At 33.8% G+C, this 17,136-nt stretch overlaps 1 protein-coding gene and 1 long non-coding RNA gene across 2 annotated transcripts in view; one reads left to right on the forward strand and one right to left on the reverse strand.

Annotated features, from left to right (window-relative positions):
* Nucleotides 1-17,136, forward strand: part of LOC141345190 (uncharacterized) — a 172,966-nt gene that overhangs the window by 22,895 nt on the left and 132,935 nt on the right. The window lies entirely within an intron of this gene.
* Nucleotides 1-17,136, reverse strand: part of LOC141346148 (rho GTPase-activating protein 42-like) — a 62,587-nt gene that overhangs the window by 18,727 nt on the left and 26,724 nt on the right. The window contains exons 3-7 of the mRNA XM_073851062.1: nt 12,378-12,479; nt 10,381-10,491; nt 4,728-4,832; nt 571-700; nt 81-181 (exon numbers count right to left, since the gene is read on the reverse strand). Coding sequence (XP_073707163.1) covers nt 81-181; nt 571-700; nt 4,728-4,832; nt 10,381-10,491; nt 12,378-12,479 — 549 coding nt within the window. The remainder of the gene's footprint in view (nt 1-80; nt 182-570; nt 701-4,727; nt 4,833-10,380; nt 10,492-12,377; nt 12,480-17,136) is intronic.

Below are 17,136 nucleotides of genomic sequence, written 5' to 3' on the forward strand. Positions count from 1 at the left end.
CAGACAGACAGACAGTGAGGACCTGATACAAACAGCACCTCTGTTTCTACAGATCACTAAAACATGAGCATTTTTTGTACCTGTTTAGCTGTGGGTTTCACCTCTGTGTTGCACATGCTAAAGATCTTGCCATCTTTTTCATATGTACAATAATGGCGTGTCCAGGTGCATCCCAAAGGCCCTGCAACACAGTACTTTTTTATTTGAATTCATTTAATATGTTTTGATTTTAAAACCTATTGCTCTTATTTTTGTATCAAATGTGTATTATATATCCAGCCACCAGAGGGCAATGTTATTCTTTCCTAGACCAGGTCTGTTTACATCATGTTAATCGAATGTAATCTAAAGTGGACAGCAATTTTATTTTGGCATTTCCTCTGCAGTATGAAGGAACGGTAAAGAATGAGGATAAGACCAGAGTCAGGTCGCTTAGGGAAGATAAAAATGAAGACGTCTTATCATCATACTTTTATAATGTGTCTGGTATGAAAGGCCACAGACGGTCTGTCCTTCTGTTTGCTTATTCTTAGTGTCTGAAAGATTGTAGCCTGTCCGTATAACACTCACGTTTCTCTTGGACAAAGAGGTAGCCCTCCATTGTCCAGTGGCCCGGGGGCTTCTGGTCTTGATCTGCAGAACGAACTCTGTTCATCAGCTTTTCTACTTCCTGCTTGGTGCTCAGAAAGTTGTTTCTTGTCTTCATCCAACAAATAAAACACATGTATACAGAGATCATTAGAATCATATCATAAAACCAGACATGAGACAGTAGAAGTATATAGTAATAGACATCTAAAGTATACACACTTCCAAAAATGCTTTCCTTAGATTTTTTGTCTTGTTTCCAGCCAAATTATCTAAAAATTCTTAAACCAAGAAGGATTTTCTAGACGAGTGAAAAATATTTTCTTGTCTTCAGAAAAAAGTCAGTTGTTGCTTAGAACAAAAAAAAAAAAAAAAGAAATCCGCCAATGGGGTAAGCAAACAAATCTCATTTCAAACAGAAAACAAGATTTATTTTACCCCATTGGCAGATTATTTTGCTTTCAAGCCAAAATGCACTTAATTTTACTCATCTAGAAAATTTTGTCGGGAAACAAGACAAACATTTTTTGCAGTGTGGAACAACTTGACAGATTTCTATTTTTATTTTTGGGTGAGTGGTCCATTTAACTCTTCACTGAAGATTTTTTTAATCATTATGGAGAAATGGGGGAAAAAAAATAATTTTTTTGAATGTTTGTCAAATTTAAAATAAAAGCCCACATAAAAAATTCTAGGTGTGCTTTCGGGAGGCATCCTTCTCAGATGCGATGATGATGTAATTGTTGTTGCATTATAATGTTTTTATTAGCCATTTGAAGCTGGATGTGGTGCTGCAGTGTTGCTCATTAAAAATATGGCGGAAAGGAGAACATCTTGTTAATGTCAAAGCTGAAGAGGCGGGACGTGGGTGGAGCTGGTTGCTGAAGCCACGCCCACATAGCTTAAGAACTTTAAGGCTTAATATAACAGCAAAATTAGCTATACAGACCAAAACCACTTTTTGTACCAGCCTGTAAACATTTTTTTTTCTGCTGTAAAGTCAGGCATTTTAACATGAGGAGCCTGTGGGACTGACTCCCTTTTGCAGCCACTCTCTAGCGGCCAGTCGATAAATTGCAGTTTAAGTCCTTGTTTGTTTCAATAGAGAGTACGGGAGGATGCCGCTTGCACAGAACGCATTATTTTGTGAATTTTCAAGAGGGACATCCACCTCCGTTGCACTTGCGTCTGGCACATGAAAAACGCTTAGCTAGAAAGCCATGTAAAAATAAATGCAAGCTGAACTTATCTCAAAATTTGTGTTGAAAAATGTGTTTTTTCCAATCCCACTGCATCTCATGTTTTTAAATGAAAGAAATTGGCTTATGCATTTTAAATTCTAATATAATGATAATTTAGTTTTTGAGCCATTTTGACAGTCCTAGGCAAATATAGTTTACAGAATTCCACAGTACTACTAAAACCATGGTAAGAGCACAATCATTTTTAGTAGGCTACTTTTTTGTTATTGTCTTCAAATGAACGGCATCTCTGTAACTCTGTAAAACTTCTAGCATACTCCTCAAAACAAAAGCTCATTGCTATTCAGCGGTTTTAGGTAGTTAAGAGAAAATAAATCACCTTTTTCATTTGCCATTTATTATACCTCTTCCCGAGAATGACCTGAAATCATATTTGAGTAATGCAGCTGCCATCTAACAGAGGACAATGCTTTTAGGGACTGAACGCATTTCCCTCAAACAGATGGCTATAGCTTGTGTTGGTCTAAAAGTGATTTCTCTTCAAACAAAAAGACGTCATTAAGAAGTTATAGCCCAAAACCAAACAGCTATGAGGTGAATCAACTTTTTTTAAATTTAAAATTAAACAAAGAGACGAATCACAATCAGACATTCAGAAGCTACCCTCTGACTTTCTTACACAAAACAGCTTTGCTAATGGAAAGCTACATTTTATTTCTCAGTAACAAGGTCACAATGTTCATGTTTCAAATTTCGCACTGCAAACATCAATGCAGCTTTCCATGCTGGCAAGTAACATGGTATAAGAGGGATAATCCACAGCTAGGTGTTTATTAAATGACTCTCCGCAATTACAACCCTTACCAAAAAGAAGTATACTTTAAGTTTATTTTATTAAGTATACTTAAGTATACCAATATATGTGTACTAATAGTATACTTTTAAGCGTTTTAAGTTTGTACTTTAAGTATTCTAATATTAAACTTATAGCTATACTGATAGTGTACTAATTAAATACTTTCTTATGCATTTTTAGTACACTTCAGTAAACTACTAGTTTAATAGTTGTATACTGCAAGTATACTTGTAAGTTTTCTTTAAGTAAACTTTACATTATACTTTAAGTATGTTCCTACGTAGGTATTAATTTGTATATATTTTTTAGATGAATAACTGAACATACAAAACGGGGTATCTGCTTGTAAAAAAAAAAATATTTGATTCTAGTTTCATGCATTCTTTTTTTAAAACACTTGAATGTGGGTAAGTTCCATAAAAAAAATTATAATAAAACATTTTGAACAAAAAGCGGGAAAAAAAAAAAAGTCAAATTATTTTAATCAAAATGTAAATAGCAACACCTCAAAGCTTGACAGTCATTATTACTTCTTCATGGGTCAAAAACTTATTCCATAATGTTTCACAGTTTTCCATATCTATGGTTTTGATGCTGTTTTATGTCTGATGACCGTGTTAGATTACATTTGGAAGCATCCGTTGTTTCGGTTTCTTCTTCCCTTGTGTTTTTGGAAATTCTGTAGAGAAGATGTGCAATAGCGGCCCTAGCGTCTAACAATGAAAACACAGATTCTCAGAGCACAAGTATAGCTCAAATATATTTAGACTTTTTCCTAAGTATAAGTGAAGTATACTTAAATGCCATTTTAAATATATTTCTGAGAAGTATATAAAGCACATTTCTGAGAAGTACATAAAAAGACTGAAAGTTTGAAAGAAGTATACTAATAGCACACTTGAATACATTTATTTTTCGTAAGGGAAGGTCTAATGTTTCCTGATAATGACTGTCATCAATACCAGTGCTGTATAACAGACAGCTCACTCTGGTATCTGAAGCTGGCACTTTTTTTTTTTTTAAATCTCGTTTCATTCAAATTCAACTGTGTCATGAGATACTTGTTTTGAAAATGAAATCAGAAGATTGCACTGTTGTAGTGCTCTCCTAGTTGCCAGAATGATTCTGTTCACTGCAATGGATTTTAAAACATTTTGAACTCAAAATCAATATTTCATGTCAAACTAATTATTTTATTTGATGAGAAGTCAAGTGGTTCGTTTTGGCTGAAAGGGACTGTTTACTTTGCAGAAGCTTTACAAATGAGCTAATGAAATATTTCAACCCAAATCAATATTTCTTGTCCAATTATTTACTTATGTGGCAAGCAGCTGCATAATAAGCTGGATAATGTACATCCAGCTGGTTGTTACTGCAAAATAAACCCCTTCAGGCAATAAACGACATGTCCTGATCACCCCATCCGTGTATATTTTTTAATAACAACCAGCTGGATATGCTTTATCCCTGACTTAATGCACACACCGAGTCATGAATGATCCTATATTCATTCATTAATTCATGCACACACTACATGCATTCCAATTGTGTTTCACAGTTTGCTGGAAAGAAATCAAAAGAAATATCCTTCTTTTGTATTCTAGAATACTGACATCACAGCCAAATACATTACTGTGAATTATCAACCAACGATTTTAAAAGGTGCTTGTCCTGCGGTGGTGAAAAACCGTTAATGTGTATATGCCGCAGTGCTGCATAGTACTGCAGCACAGGTCTTTTGTGCTTTAGAACAAGCTGAAATTCTGTGACACCACATCAGCTTTGAGCTTACAGTGACAGTGATGCAATGAAAGGGTCACAGGTCACAGAACCCAGCCACAGAGATGCTGACGAGCAGCAGGAAGTGGTTTATTAAAGGCCAATATTGATCAAAGACACACAGAGCAGGTTACAGCATGAAAGACAAAGGGCAAAATGGACGCAAAACCTTTTTATATGGCCAAACGCCATGTGGCTATACGAATCTATTCAAAAGTAAAAACACATTTTTGGTCAAAAGGAGGTTACAGTAAGTGAAAAAGCGAAAGAGAAGCTGGATGACTAACAAGAGATGTACTTACATTCTGCAGGTTAAACTGTAGCTGTTGTTTGTAGGGCTCGAATTCGTGGGCCAGCTCGTAACCCTCGTGATAGAATGTGAACAGACCCTGTAGGAAAGCCAAGAGCTGCAATCCGAACAAGATATAAATACAACAAGATGTAAATAACAAGTTTCCATCAACAGACACAGCATATCCATTTCTTCACACTTGCACACACAAAAAGCTCTCTAACAACAAGACAATGTGTTAAAAGAAGAGCATATTTGCTCATTAAAATGTTTTTAGCCAAATAAAGTTATGCAAATACACTGCAAAAAATGCTTTTCTTAGATTTTTTTGTCGTTTCCAGCCAAAGTATCTAAAAATTCTTAAATCAAGAAGGATTTTGTAGACGAGTAAAAATTAATTTCGTGTTTTCAGAAAAAACAAGTCAAAATTAAGTACGTTTTTTGCTTAGAACAAGAAAAATAGTGGGGTAGACAGTGGGGTAAGAAAAAAAATCTTATTTCAACCAGAAAATTTGATTATCTGGCTTACCCCATTGGCAGATTATTTTGCTTGTTTTAAGCAAAAAGTCACTTAATTTTGACTTGTTTTTTGTAAAAACAAGACAATAAATTTCACGTCTAGAAAATCATTCTTGATTTAAGAATTTTTTAGATATTTTGGCTGTAAACAAGAAAAATCTAAAAAGAGTATTTTTTTGAGTGATTTCATCCTCTTTCTCTGTGCAAAAATGGGATTTCACAATGTTTTGCGTCAGTTTGTTTTCACATAACTGCTCAAACAAAAGACTTGCACACACAAAAAAATCTCTAACAACTGCTATGCTACACAAAACAATGTGTTAAAAGAGAAGCAGGTTTCCTTATTAAAATGACAAAAAAGTCATTTTGTAAATCAAATTTATTTTTTATTTTTTTTTTTACTTAGATTTTTTGTCTCGTTTCCAGACAATATATATAAAAATTCTTAAATCAAAAATGATTTTCTAAATGAGTAAAATTTATTTTCAGAAAAAAAAAACAAGTCAAAATTAAGTGCTTGAAACATAATACAAACAAAATAATCTGCCAATGGGGTAAAAAAAAAAATCTTGTTTTATATAATATTTAATACAATTTTGACTTGTTTTTCTGAAAAAAAAAAAAAAAAAAAAAATTTGTTATTTAATTTCTACTTGTCCTTCTTGATTTAAGAATTTTTAGATATTCTGTCTGGAAACAAGACAAAAAATCTAAATAAGAAAAGCATTTTTTTTTTTTTTTGCAGCGCAGTCCTATTTCAAAATTCTACACTTAAATCAATGTCACTTGACCTTTTTTGCAATTATTTGTGACATTTAATAGCAATTTCAGAGTGAAAATTGTTTCAAAGCCTTTTTTTCAGTATATGGAGAGTGCATAAAGTTATGACTAATGTTTCATCTATTAATCATTACAGTTATCCCGGCTCTCTCATTCTTAAAGCCTGTGCAAAAATTTGACTTTCTGATAGTGACTTTACCAGAAGACTTCAAAGATGCTGATGTCACACTCTGAAACTCAAGAGCAGACCAGACTGCGGTGCTTCTGTGAGATTAACAGCGTCGTTTCTCTCATCCCAGGTGATAAACACTGGATGCCCCCCTAAATCTATTCAGCACATTCTCTGGCTCACTTTACAGCTCACACTTATGCATATAAATATGCTTAATGCAGAAATGAGTCATGCAAATTCTGTCCACTGTTGTAATATGCAAGGTCCAGCTGTTGTGTATTTCACACGACCTGTCTGCTGAGTGAAGATTTAAATGCTAAACATAAAAACGGCTGAAAAAAAAAAAAAAAGAACATACTTAAAGCGTTTAAAAAACTTTCAGGTAGTGTTTCACATTAAGAGTAAGGATGAAGCTCGCCTCAGATGTTCCTTCCAAAGATTCATTAGAAAAGCATCCAGTATATACTGCCCTCCAAAGGCAAAGCGCAGTAACTACACATTTGGTCAAAATTGAGTTAAGGCTTAAAATGGACTTTGTGACAACTGTTTTGTTTTGTGGCAAAGTCTCCTGGTTTAATTTTGTCCCGTTTCAGAGAAACATTCAGAGGAACGAGAGTGTGAAACTTTAAAGGCATTTTTCTCAGTTTCAGTGTTCGCGTAGTTACTGCACTTTGCCTTTGGAGGGCAGTATAAATATGGATAGCTGTTCGGATAATTTGTTATTGGATGAATCTGGTGAGACATGTTTAAGATCAGCTGTTTGCTTGCAGTTACAGCATCTCGTCAGATATGAGCACAGTTAGAGACTCTTCTGAATTTCCAAAAGAGATTTATCAGATCTTTTGAAGAGAAACATCTATGAAGCTGAAGGGTTTCATCAAAAATTGATTTTTAATTTCAAAGTTTACCCAAAAATGGAAAGTCATGATTTTGTCCTCATGTTATTTCAAACTTCTTTTGTGGAACATAAAAGAAGATATTTTAAGAAATGCCTAAGTGTATTTTTGTTCATACAAAGGAAGTCAATGGTTACCGACATTCTTCAAATGATCTTGTATTCCACAGATGAAGAAAGTCATACAGGTTTGGTACAACATGACAGTGAATGTTTGGGTGAACTGTATCTTTAATAGTTCTGGGGTGATTGTGAGACATGAAATAACAGGTTTGTAAGTTGGCATGTTAAGACAGTGAGATGATGACTTCAGTGGTCACAAACTGTCCTATTGGCTACGAAACTATTACTGACCAGATGGCTTGATTCTCATTACATTACACTGCATGATAGGCATCTACTTTTTTAGGAGACACATTTGTCCATATGTTTTTGTGGTTATGTGCAGGGATGCACAAAAGTGGTGCACAGGTGTGAAAAAAAAAAAAAAAAAAAGCGCTGTGTAAATAAGTGCGTAGCGACATGGTTTACAGCTGTTAATGTATAAAGACAGTTTTAGATTGACTAACTGTAATACTGTATAAGATTTCAATTCAAACTGAAAGCATAAATCTAGAATATGCGCTACACTGCAAAAATGCTTTTCTTACTTTGATTTTTTGTCTTGTTTCCAGCCAAAATATCGAAAAATTCTTAAATCAAGAAGGATTTTCTAGACAAGTAAAAATTATTGTCTTGTTTTCAGAAAAAAAACCTAGTCAAAATAAGTGCTTTTTGCTTGAAACAAGCAAAATAATCTCTCAGGGGTAGGAAAAATAATCTTGCTTTCTGTTTGAAATAAGATTTTTTTTTTCTTACCCCCTTGGCAGAATATTTTGCTTGTTCTAAGCAAAAACTCACTTAAATTGGACTTGTTTTTTCTCATAACAAGAAAATAATTTTCACTGGTCTAGAAAATCCTTCTTGATTTAAGAATTTTTAGATGGTTTGGCTGAAAACAAAAGTAAGAAAATCCTTTTTCGCAGTGTACACTTAAAATTAAGGTGAACTGGTGAAAAACTGTTAAAAATAAAGCTGCTTCACGATATTATAGAAGAATGTTTTTGTCTAAATGGTTCCATAAAGAACCTTTAACATCTGAAGAACCTTTTTGGTTCACAAAAGGTTCTTTGTGGCAAATAAGGTAATTCAGATTATTAAAGGGAAAGTAAGAAATGGTGCTTTAAAGAACCTTTGACTGAATGGTTCTTTGTGGAACCAAAAATTGTTCTTCTATGGCATCACTTGAAGAACCTTTTCAAGCACCTTTATTTTTAAGAGTGTACTGCTTTCAGAGCAAAATGCAAAACTGTGACATTTCATTCACTTGTGCATTTCTCTTATTGGTGCTAAAACTGACAACAAATATACTTACTTGCCAACAACCCGTCAAAAAAAAAAGGGGGAAAACTGATAATGTAAATGTTAGCATTGCATGTTTTAAGTGTACACTCTTGAAGGTTCTTTACTGGCATTGATGGTTCCATGAAGAACTTTGAACTTCCATGGAACCTTTATCGCATATTTATACTTTAAAATGCCGTTATTTATAGATGAAAAAGGTTTTTAAAATATTCTTCAAAATGGTTCTTTTAAGAACTGTTCACTGAAAGGTTTGGGGAACCAAAAATGGTTCTTCTATGGTATTTATGTGAGTATTCTTAATACTCACTTTGTATAGTATTATCACACTATTATTTAGTTTATTTAATTAAAAAACCCTAAATAAAATAAAGGCACCTTTGATATTATTTTCTTCTAAACCACTAGATGGCAGATAAACGTGGCGTAGCACTTTCCAAAGCATTTGCTTTGCAAGATACATGTGCAAATTTGGCTGATGCTTGATGCGCAAAGCCGATTCTGTGCTTACTTGATCTAAAATTTTATGTTTTTAAAAATGTTGTAGATTTTGGTGGCAAATTAGAATTGCTAAAATTCTTGAATATATCTTAAGACAAAGGTCTTCTTAATGATTATCAGTTTTTAAATAATGAAAGAATATGTACAAGTATGGTATTTGGGGTAAAAAGCACCCCTGCTGTTGGGACTAAAAGGCACAATAATTTACCTGATAATTAATATTCAGATGGTAAATATCATATATTATATATTATATTGGGTGTCCATCTTAGAGATAATCACCATGTTTAGAAAAAAAACATCATATTTAAAAACATGCTATTAATCATATGTGACCCTGGACCACAAAACCAGTAATAAGGTTAAATTTTACAAAACTGAGATGTATACATCATATGAAAGCTCAACAAATAAGTGTTCTATTGATATATGGTTTGTTAGGATAGGACAATATTTGGCCGAGATACATCTATTTGAAAATCTGAGGGTGCAAAAAAATCAAAATGCTGAGAAAATCACCTTTAAAGTTGTCCAAATTAAGTTCTTAACAATGCATATAACTAATCAAAAATTACATTTTGATATGTTTACAGTAGGAATTTTACAAAAAATCTTCATGGAACATAATCTTTACTTAATTTCCTAATTATTTTTGGCATAAAAGAAAAATCAATAATTTTGACCCATTCAATGTATTTTTGGCTATTGCTACAAATATACCCCAGCGACTTAAGACTGCTTTTGTGCTCCAGGGTCACATATATATATACTAAAATATAATTTAAATCTATATTACAATGGGATCAAAGCATTGATCTTCTTCAATGCTTTCAGAATCTTTACATTTTAAAATGATTTTGTTTCTGTATTTTAAAATATCTGTTTTATTTTAGCATATTTTAATGACTGTATATTTATTGAACAAAAATGCATTATTTTATTTATCAAAATAAGCAGAAAATAGTACAAATTTTGCTAAAGTGATTGTTTTGAGTGAACAAAAACAAAATTATTTTAGCTAAAGTACATGTATCAATACTGTGTGCCTTTTACCCCTTGCCACCTCATACATTTATGAGATTTTTAAACAGAATAAATAACTTTTTTAATGATTTTTCACCAATCATACACTTTGAGTGCAGTGAAAAGCTGATTTTTTTGCCTTTAGTCCCGTTGTACCCTACTATTCTTCTTATTAATAATTTTTTATAGTTATAGATAATGGGTCACACTGTGCAGTGTGAGCACCAAACCCCATCTCCAAGTGCTCTCCTGAGAACCAGCCCGAAAAACTTTTATGCACCCCTGGTTATGTGCATATGAGTGGCTTTGTGTGTATTTGTGAACTTCAAGTCTAAATATAAGAGGTAATTTTATGCCTCACAAAGATCTTACCGGCTCGACAAATTCAAATTTCTTCTTCTCTTGAACCTCCTGGATTTTGAAGACGTATTCTAGAGAGGCGTCATAAAAGAGTTGCCTTTCCTTATCAATATGAGCATCAGCCTGAAAATGAACAAAGAGCGCTGTTACCTTAGAGACTGACAGAAAGCGATGGCTGCCAGGCTCGTACACTCATTTGGACGTGTTTGGGCTTTGGTTAATGGTTACATGTGAGAATTTCTGGCTCAGCTTTGTAACATCAAGCAGAGGAACATCTCCGAACAGCATGAAAGACAAAACAGCAACTAAAGCTTTTAAATGCTGCTGTTTTGAAAAGGATTAGTCATCCAAAAATGACATTTTTATCTTATTTACTCATCCCCATGTTGTGGCAAACTCATATGACTTTCTTTCTTCTGTGAAACACAAAAGAAAAAAAAAATCAAAGGACCATAAAGTAGTTCATATGACTTGTGTGTTGTTATTATTTGGTTCCCAGTCATTATAATTGCATGGAAAGAGCACATTATTCAAATCTTCCTTTTATGTTTCACAGAAGAAAACAAGTCATACAAGTTTGGAATCGCATGAGGTTGAAAGAATTTCAATTTAAGTAAACAATCCCTTTAAATAACTAAATCTAAAAAAACCCAAAAACAATATGATTACACGATATGTATAGAATAACACATTCAGTGTTACATGTGCCAGTTGTTTCTGTTTTTAAGAAAATTAAACAGAATTGTGATTGGCTGCTGTCTTTCTTGGATTGAGTTGCATACTGAATTTTGATTAGTCTTTTTGTCTTCCTCACAAATATTTTACCATTTATACTCGCTATTACACTGTAGTTATTTGTTAATTCTCTGTGAGTCTAGTGCACAGAAAGAAAGGAAGATGGAAACCCTTACCAAAAAGAAGCATACTTCAAGTTTATTTATTAAGTATACTTAAGTAAAGTTCAAGTATATTTTTACATATACTTTATGTAGTAAGTATACAAATATCAGTGTGCTATATGTTTAAGTGTACTCCTTGGGACTAAATTGGCCCACTTTCTATTATATAAAAGTATACTTTTAAGTATAACAGTAGTAAACTTTAACTAGTTTGGATCTCTGTTTTTAGTTTGTACTGCAAGTATACTAAAAGTGAACGTTTACTAATTAAATACTTTTTTATGCATTTTTAGCACACTTTGAAGTATAGTCTCAGTAAACTACTAGTTTAGTAGTTTTATACTGCAAGTATAGTCGTTTTCTTTAGGTGAACTTTACATCATATTTTAAGTATACTACTATGCCCCTATTTAGGTATTAATTTGTATATATTTTGTTATATGAATATCTGAACATACAAAACATCAAAAGAAAGAACAGGGCATCTGCTAAAACATTTGATTCTAGCTTCATGCATGTTTTTTAACACTTGAAAGTTTCACAAACAAAAAACAACATTTTGCACAAAAAGCAGAAAAAAGACAAATCATGTTAATCAAAATGTAAACAGAATTTACAAATCTATGGTTTCGATGCCGTTTTATTTCTGACAATTTTGTTAGATTATATGTGGAAGCATCTGTTGTTTCGGTTTCTTCTTCACTTGTGTTTTGGAAATTCTGTACAGAAGATGTGCAATATCATCCCTAGCGTATAACAATGAAAACACAGATTCTCAGAGCACAAGTAGCTCAAATATATTCAGACTTTTATTAAGTATAAGTCAAGTATACTTAAATGGCATTTTGAGTATATTTCTAAGAAGTATATAAAGCACATTTCTGAGAAGTACATACAAAGTAGACTGAAAGTATACTTTCCTATTTTTTAGTTTGAAAGAAGTATACTAATAGCACACTTGAATAAAAGTGTCTTCTAATGCAGCAACACCCTAGAACTAGGATAAAAACCTAAACCTGAGCTTACTATTATTCTTTTTATTCTCTGCAAGCACTGTAAGCATATTCCTTTGGAAAATGTGAATCTAGCCTTATATGTGGAATGATTCACCTCTTGGAGAGCCGATTCTTTTTTTCTGGTAGACAGGTTGAGATGTTTTTCCAGTGAGGAATAGTACTTCTCTGCCTCCTTGTCGAATTTCTTCCTCCCCTCCTATGAAAAACAAATTGTTACTGGGATTATATTAGCATTATTAAAGAAGATCAAGGTCCGTCATGTAAGCTGTAAAATTACCAAAGCTGTCAATGGCCCAAAAGCTACCCAGAATACAAAGCTTTTCTCAGAACTGACAACCAGCTGGTGTTTTGGTCATTTTTAGTGTATGAAGTCAGTCACACAGGTGTTCTATCAGAGCTACCACAGCTGTAGAGAATCACATTAACTATGAACATGTTAAACTAACATTTGACCACGAAGTGTGCTTGTGATTTGCTTGTCAAGCCATTAGGTGGCACTGTAATGCTTTACCACACAAGGCCATCAGTGTCTCCCAATGAGATCCTCAGTTACTGCTACAGAGCCCATAATTGATATATTGCATGTAAATAAATATAATGTCACTTGGAAAGAAAATGAAATGACGCAAACCAAGCGTAAAGATGATAATATACTTAATCATACATAAGATAAGATTAATCTTTTTCTGTTATCACTAGACAAAAAAAGAGCACATCATACACGTTTGATAACATGCTCAATTGACTTCGCTGCCATTTGAATGCAACTCTGAAATATCATCTATGAGAATATGGGTCAGCTTTTATTAAAATTACATACATTATGACAGATGCGTACAGATAAAGTCAGACTGCATTAGTCTCAATGCACTCTCATTAATAACACAAGTAGTACTGTATGTTCTGATTCCACATAAGGCTTCTGTGGAAATGCAGAAAAACTGTTTGCCAAAGCACACGAGAGAATTTAGTTCAAAATCAGTCAAAAATATTTGAAACGTTCAGCCAAAAGAATCAAGTTAAAGCAATGCAAACTTACAAAGTAGGCTCAAAGTTATGGGTTTTAAACAGAGGTGGTTAGAGTAAATTTTTGGGGTAACTAGTACTTTTAGAGTATATTTAAAGATAGGTACTTTTACTCTTACTCAAGTACATTTATAGTGAAAAAAATTACTTTTACTTCGCTACATTTGATGGCGTTCCTCCGTTACTGTCCTCAGAAACGTGTAGTTGGAATTTTCATTTGATGTCTGATAAAACTGCGTTAATGCTGCTTTGTATACAGCTGTTACTATGGAAACCGTAATATTTCGTGACAGAGAATTAATTTTTCATTTCCAATACATTTTTTTCAGCTGTTTATGATCAAATGATTGCAATTATCGACCCATGTTTTTACGCAGCAAACACAGAGTTGAAAATGTAAAAAGTTAAGGTGCCTTCTAAAAATCTAAACAAGCACAGTAATATTTATGTTTTAAATAAATATAATAAATTATATACTCAATGTATCCCTTTTAATGTTATAAAGGATGAAATGCCATAGTGTAACATATTTTGTTTTTGTGTGCAACTGTATCTGAATTTTAAATCATGCCATTTTATGCTTAATATTCTACTTTGCATTGTCCAATCCCATTACTGTTTATTTTACTTTTGCAGATTTTACTTAAAAATGGTTATGAATTGCTTTAAATTAATATTTAAAAATTCTGTAGATACACAAAATGAAATAAATATAATGAAATAAAATTACTTCCTTGATATTTGTTTATATTTGTGTATTAAAAACATTTTTGATTAGACTCCTATCTGCTTTTCTATATTTAAAAAAAAGGTCTTTTTTTTATTTGGGCTAGTTAAATTAATTTTCGGGCTACCAAAATCTGAAGAGTACCTGCCAAGGAGAGGTGTGTGGAAGCTTTCCAAACAGTTTGAAATTCAGGGCTTTCACCTCATATCAATCAGATCAGAAGTAACTAGTAACTAGCTACTTGAGTACTTTTTCCATTGGATACTTTTTTACTCTTACTCAAGTAACTATTTAGATTGTTAGTTTTACTCATACTTGAGTAAATATTTCCATAAGTACTTGTACTTTTACTTGAGTACAGATTTTGGGTACTCTACCCACCTCTGGTATTAAAGGTCAAGATGCTAGAACATGTTCTGTCAAAACACAGTCCCTTTTGAACAGCTGTCAGTGAGGAAATGCTGTTTTGGCAGCACAATGGTATAGTTACACCACTGGCCAACAGAAGCAAAGTGGACGCAACCAAACCCTCACCCTTTGGCTGTGTTCAAAAGCTGAAAAATGCAGCATAGGTCTATAAAATATCCCACTATCCTGAAAGTTGTGCTAAAAAAATGATGTTTAAAGTGTAATCGTACGTTTTTATCATTATTGTTTTTCCTTTGTTTGTATTATAGTACTTAAATATTCACTTTGTGTTGACCAAAGCTCTCAATACATTTTGTTGTAGATCATTAAACCATTATGCTGCCTCAGAAGTCTGTCTGAAATTATTTTGTGAAGCACCTTTGAATGTACAGTAAACACTGCTTTTCAAAGTCAGATAAACCATTTCTGACCCTGCAACACAAAACCAGTCGTAAGTATACATTTTGTAAGTCAAATCATTAGGATGTAAGTAATTTTTGATTAGTAATATGCATTGCTAAAAACTTCATTTGGACAACTTTAAAGGTGATTTTTTTTTTTTTTTTTTTACACACTCAGATTCCAGATTTTCAAATAGCTGTATCTCGACTAACTAACCATCCATACATCAATGAAAATCTTATTTATTCAGTTTTCAGGTGATGTATAAATCCCAATTAAAAAATGGACCCTTATGACTGGTTTTTAGGGGTGCTCCAATCAAGATTTTTTAAGGCCAATCACCAATTGCAGATCACAAGAAGCAGTATCTGCTGATCCGATCATAAAGTCTTTTTAAAGCCTTCTTTTTTTAAGAATATATATTTATCTCACCTATTTTTTTTTTTGGAATTATTGCACAATAAATTACACACAGCACAAGCCTGATTTCCACAAACACATGTATCCATAGTTTGATTAAATTGATTTCAAATCCAAACATTGTTATTGAAAATGCTTTTTTAGCACTGAGATTCATGTTTTACACAGTGCAGTAAGACAGTACAGTAATCTTTCATTTAAACAATAAATATCAGCAACAAATTATTCAATGCTTTTTACTTTTGCATTTCCTTATATATTTATAAATAAAGTTGCTCAAGCTAGTAGCAAAACATTTAAACTGCTTCTGTTATCACAAACCTTCTACATTAAAAATTACTGTTGACAGAAACAGTCAGTTCTGCTACCTTTTCTTTTGCAATTAATTCTTTATTACAAGACATCCTGTTGCTTATAAAAGACTTTGTCAGACATTGCCAGATCACAACCATGCGCAGCTTGAATGCTTTAATCCATTAAAATGAGCGCGAAAAAAATACAAACTGAAAACAGACTTATGTGAAGCTGGCGTTATGTGTGTGCTCCTTGAGTGTGCATGAGCGCCTAGTAGGGATGGCGAAAACTAAAAAATTTCTTGACCGACCACCGAGCCTCATTAGCCGGTTGAAACCGGTTAACCGATTAGTTTAAAATATGGTACGCTATTTGAAATAACAGCCATTTCCAGCCGCGCCTGCAATTTCACAACTCTGTCGCATCTGGCCGCGATCACACCGAACGCGTCTTTTAGTTCTAAAAACGCGAGGCGCACAGCACTGCCTTTTTTTGGTGACTTTTAATAAAAGAGCGTGCTGCGTTTTTTTTTATGTTGCTAAGCAACGACCAAAACAGCTGTCCTGTCAGTCAAATCAAAGGATTATAGCGCGAGCGCTCTAAAATCTTAGTTTTATGCTGTTAAGTAAACTGTCATATTAGCAGAAACCCTAAATAATACAGCTCCGGGTTACCCACAATAGACACAAAAGGTTTCTCCTCTATTTCTTGCAGTCTCCGGACTTTTTAAGCAACCGTAAAATTCCGTCACCACAACAGAAGGCCCGCCTCTCCATTCATTCGATTGGACAATGGAAAAGAACGCGAATGACGTTGGGCGTTTTTCCGCTCAGAGTTGATTTTTTTTTCAACTTCACGCGCTCAGAGCCCTCCTGCAAAAACGCGAGGCGCAGCAGGCGGTGAAAACGCGAGGCGCCTGGGACGCATAAGCAGCGTGTAGAACGCTCACTGCCAACAGAAAACCATTCAAAAGAGGCGCCTCCATCTGCAAAAACGCGTTCGGTGTGATCGCGGCCTCTCTCTGCCGCTCTGCCTCCCGCACACACACACACACACACACACACACACACACACACACACTGCCACTCACGTCACTTGTTTAAAATCCCCTACAGCGCGAAACATGAGTCCCGCAAACGCGGCGCCGAAGAGCTTGTTGTATGTAATCGTAGGACAAATGGCTCCTTAGTTTCAAATGGTTTGGGTACAAAGTGATCGCTTTGAAAATAAAGGCGTTTGTCTAGGTTAGAAGCTCATTTGAAACATTGCCACGGCTCATTTAAGAAAATGACAGCTCCGAAGAGACGCCGCTTTAGTTGAGGTAGTGCTAACCATATTAAAGAAAGATGATGATCATCATCACATTATCGGTTACCACTGAAATGTAGATGTAATGTATTTCCAAATCTAAGCCCATCTTATGCGGAATGTTGCCTAATAGACTGCAACATGATAAAACCAATGGATAAAACAGGCACCTTCAGAATGCGTAAAAGACGCACCGGCACTTTTTTTTTTTAACCGACTACCGACAACTTTGACCGGTTAACGTTGATACGGTCAACCACCGGTCAAA

The sequence above is a fragment of the Garra rufa genome, chromosome 11 (assembly GCF_049309525.1).
Source record: "Garra rufa chromosome 11, GarRuf1.0, whole genome shotgun sequence".
Lineage (NCBI taxonomy): Eukaryota > Metazoa > Chordata > Actinopteri > Cypriniformes > Cyprinidae > Garra > Garra rufa.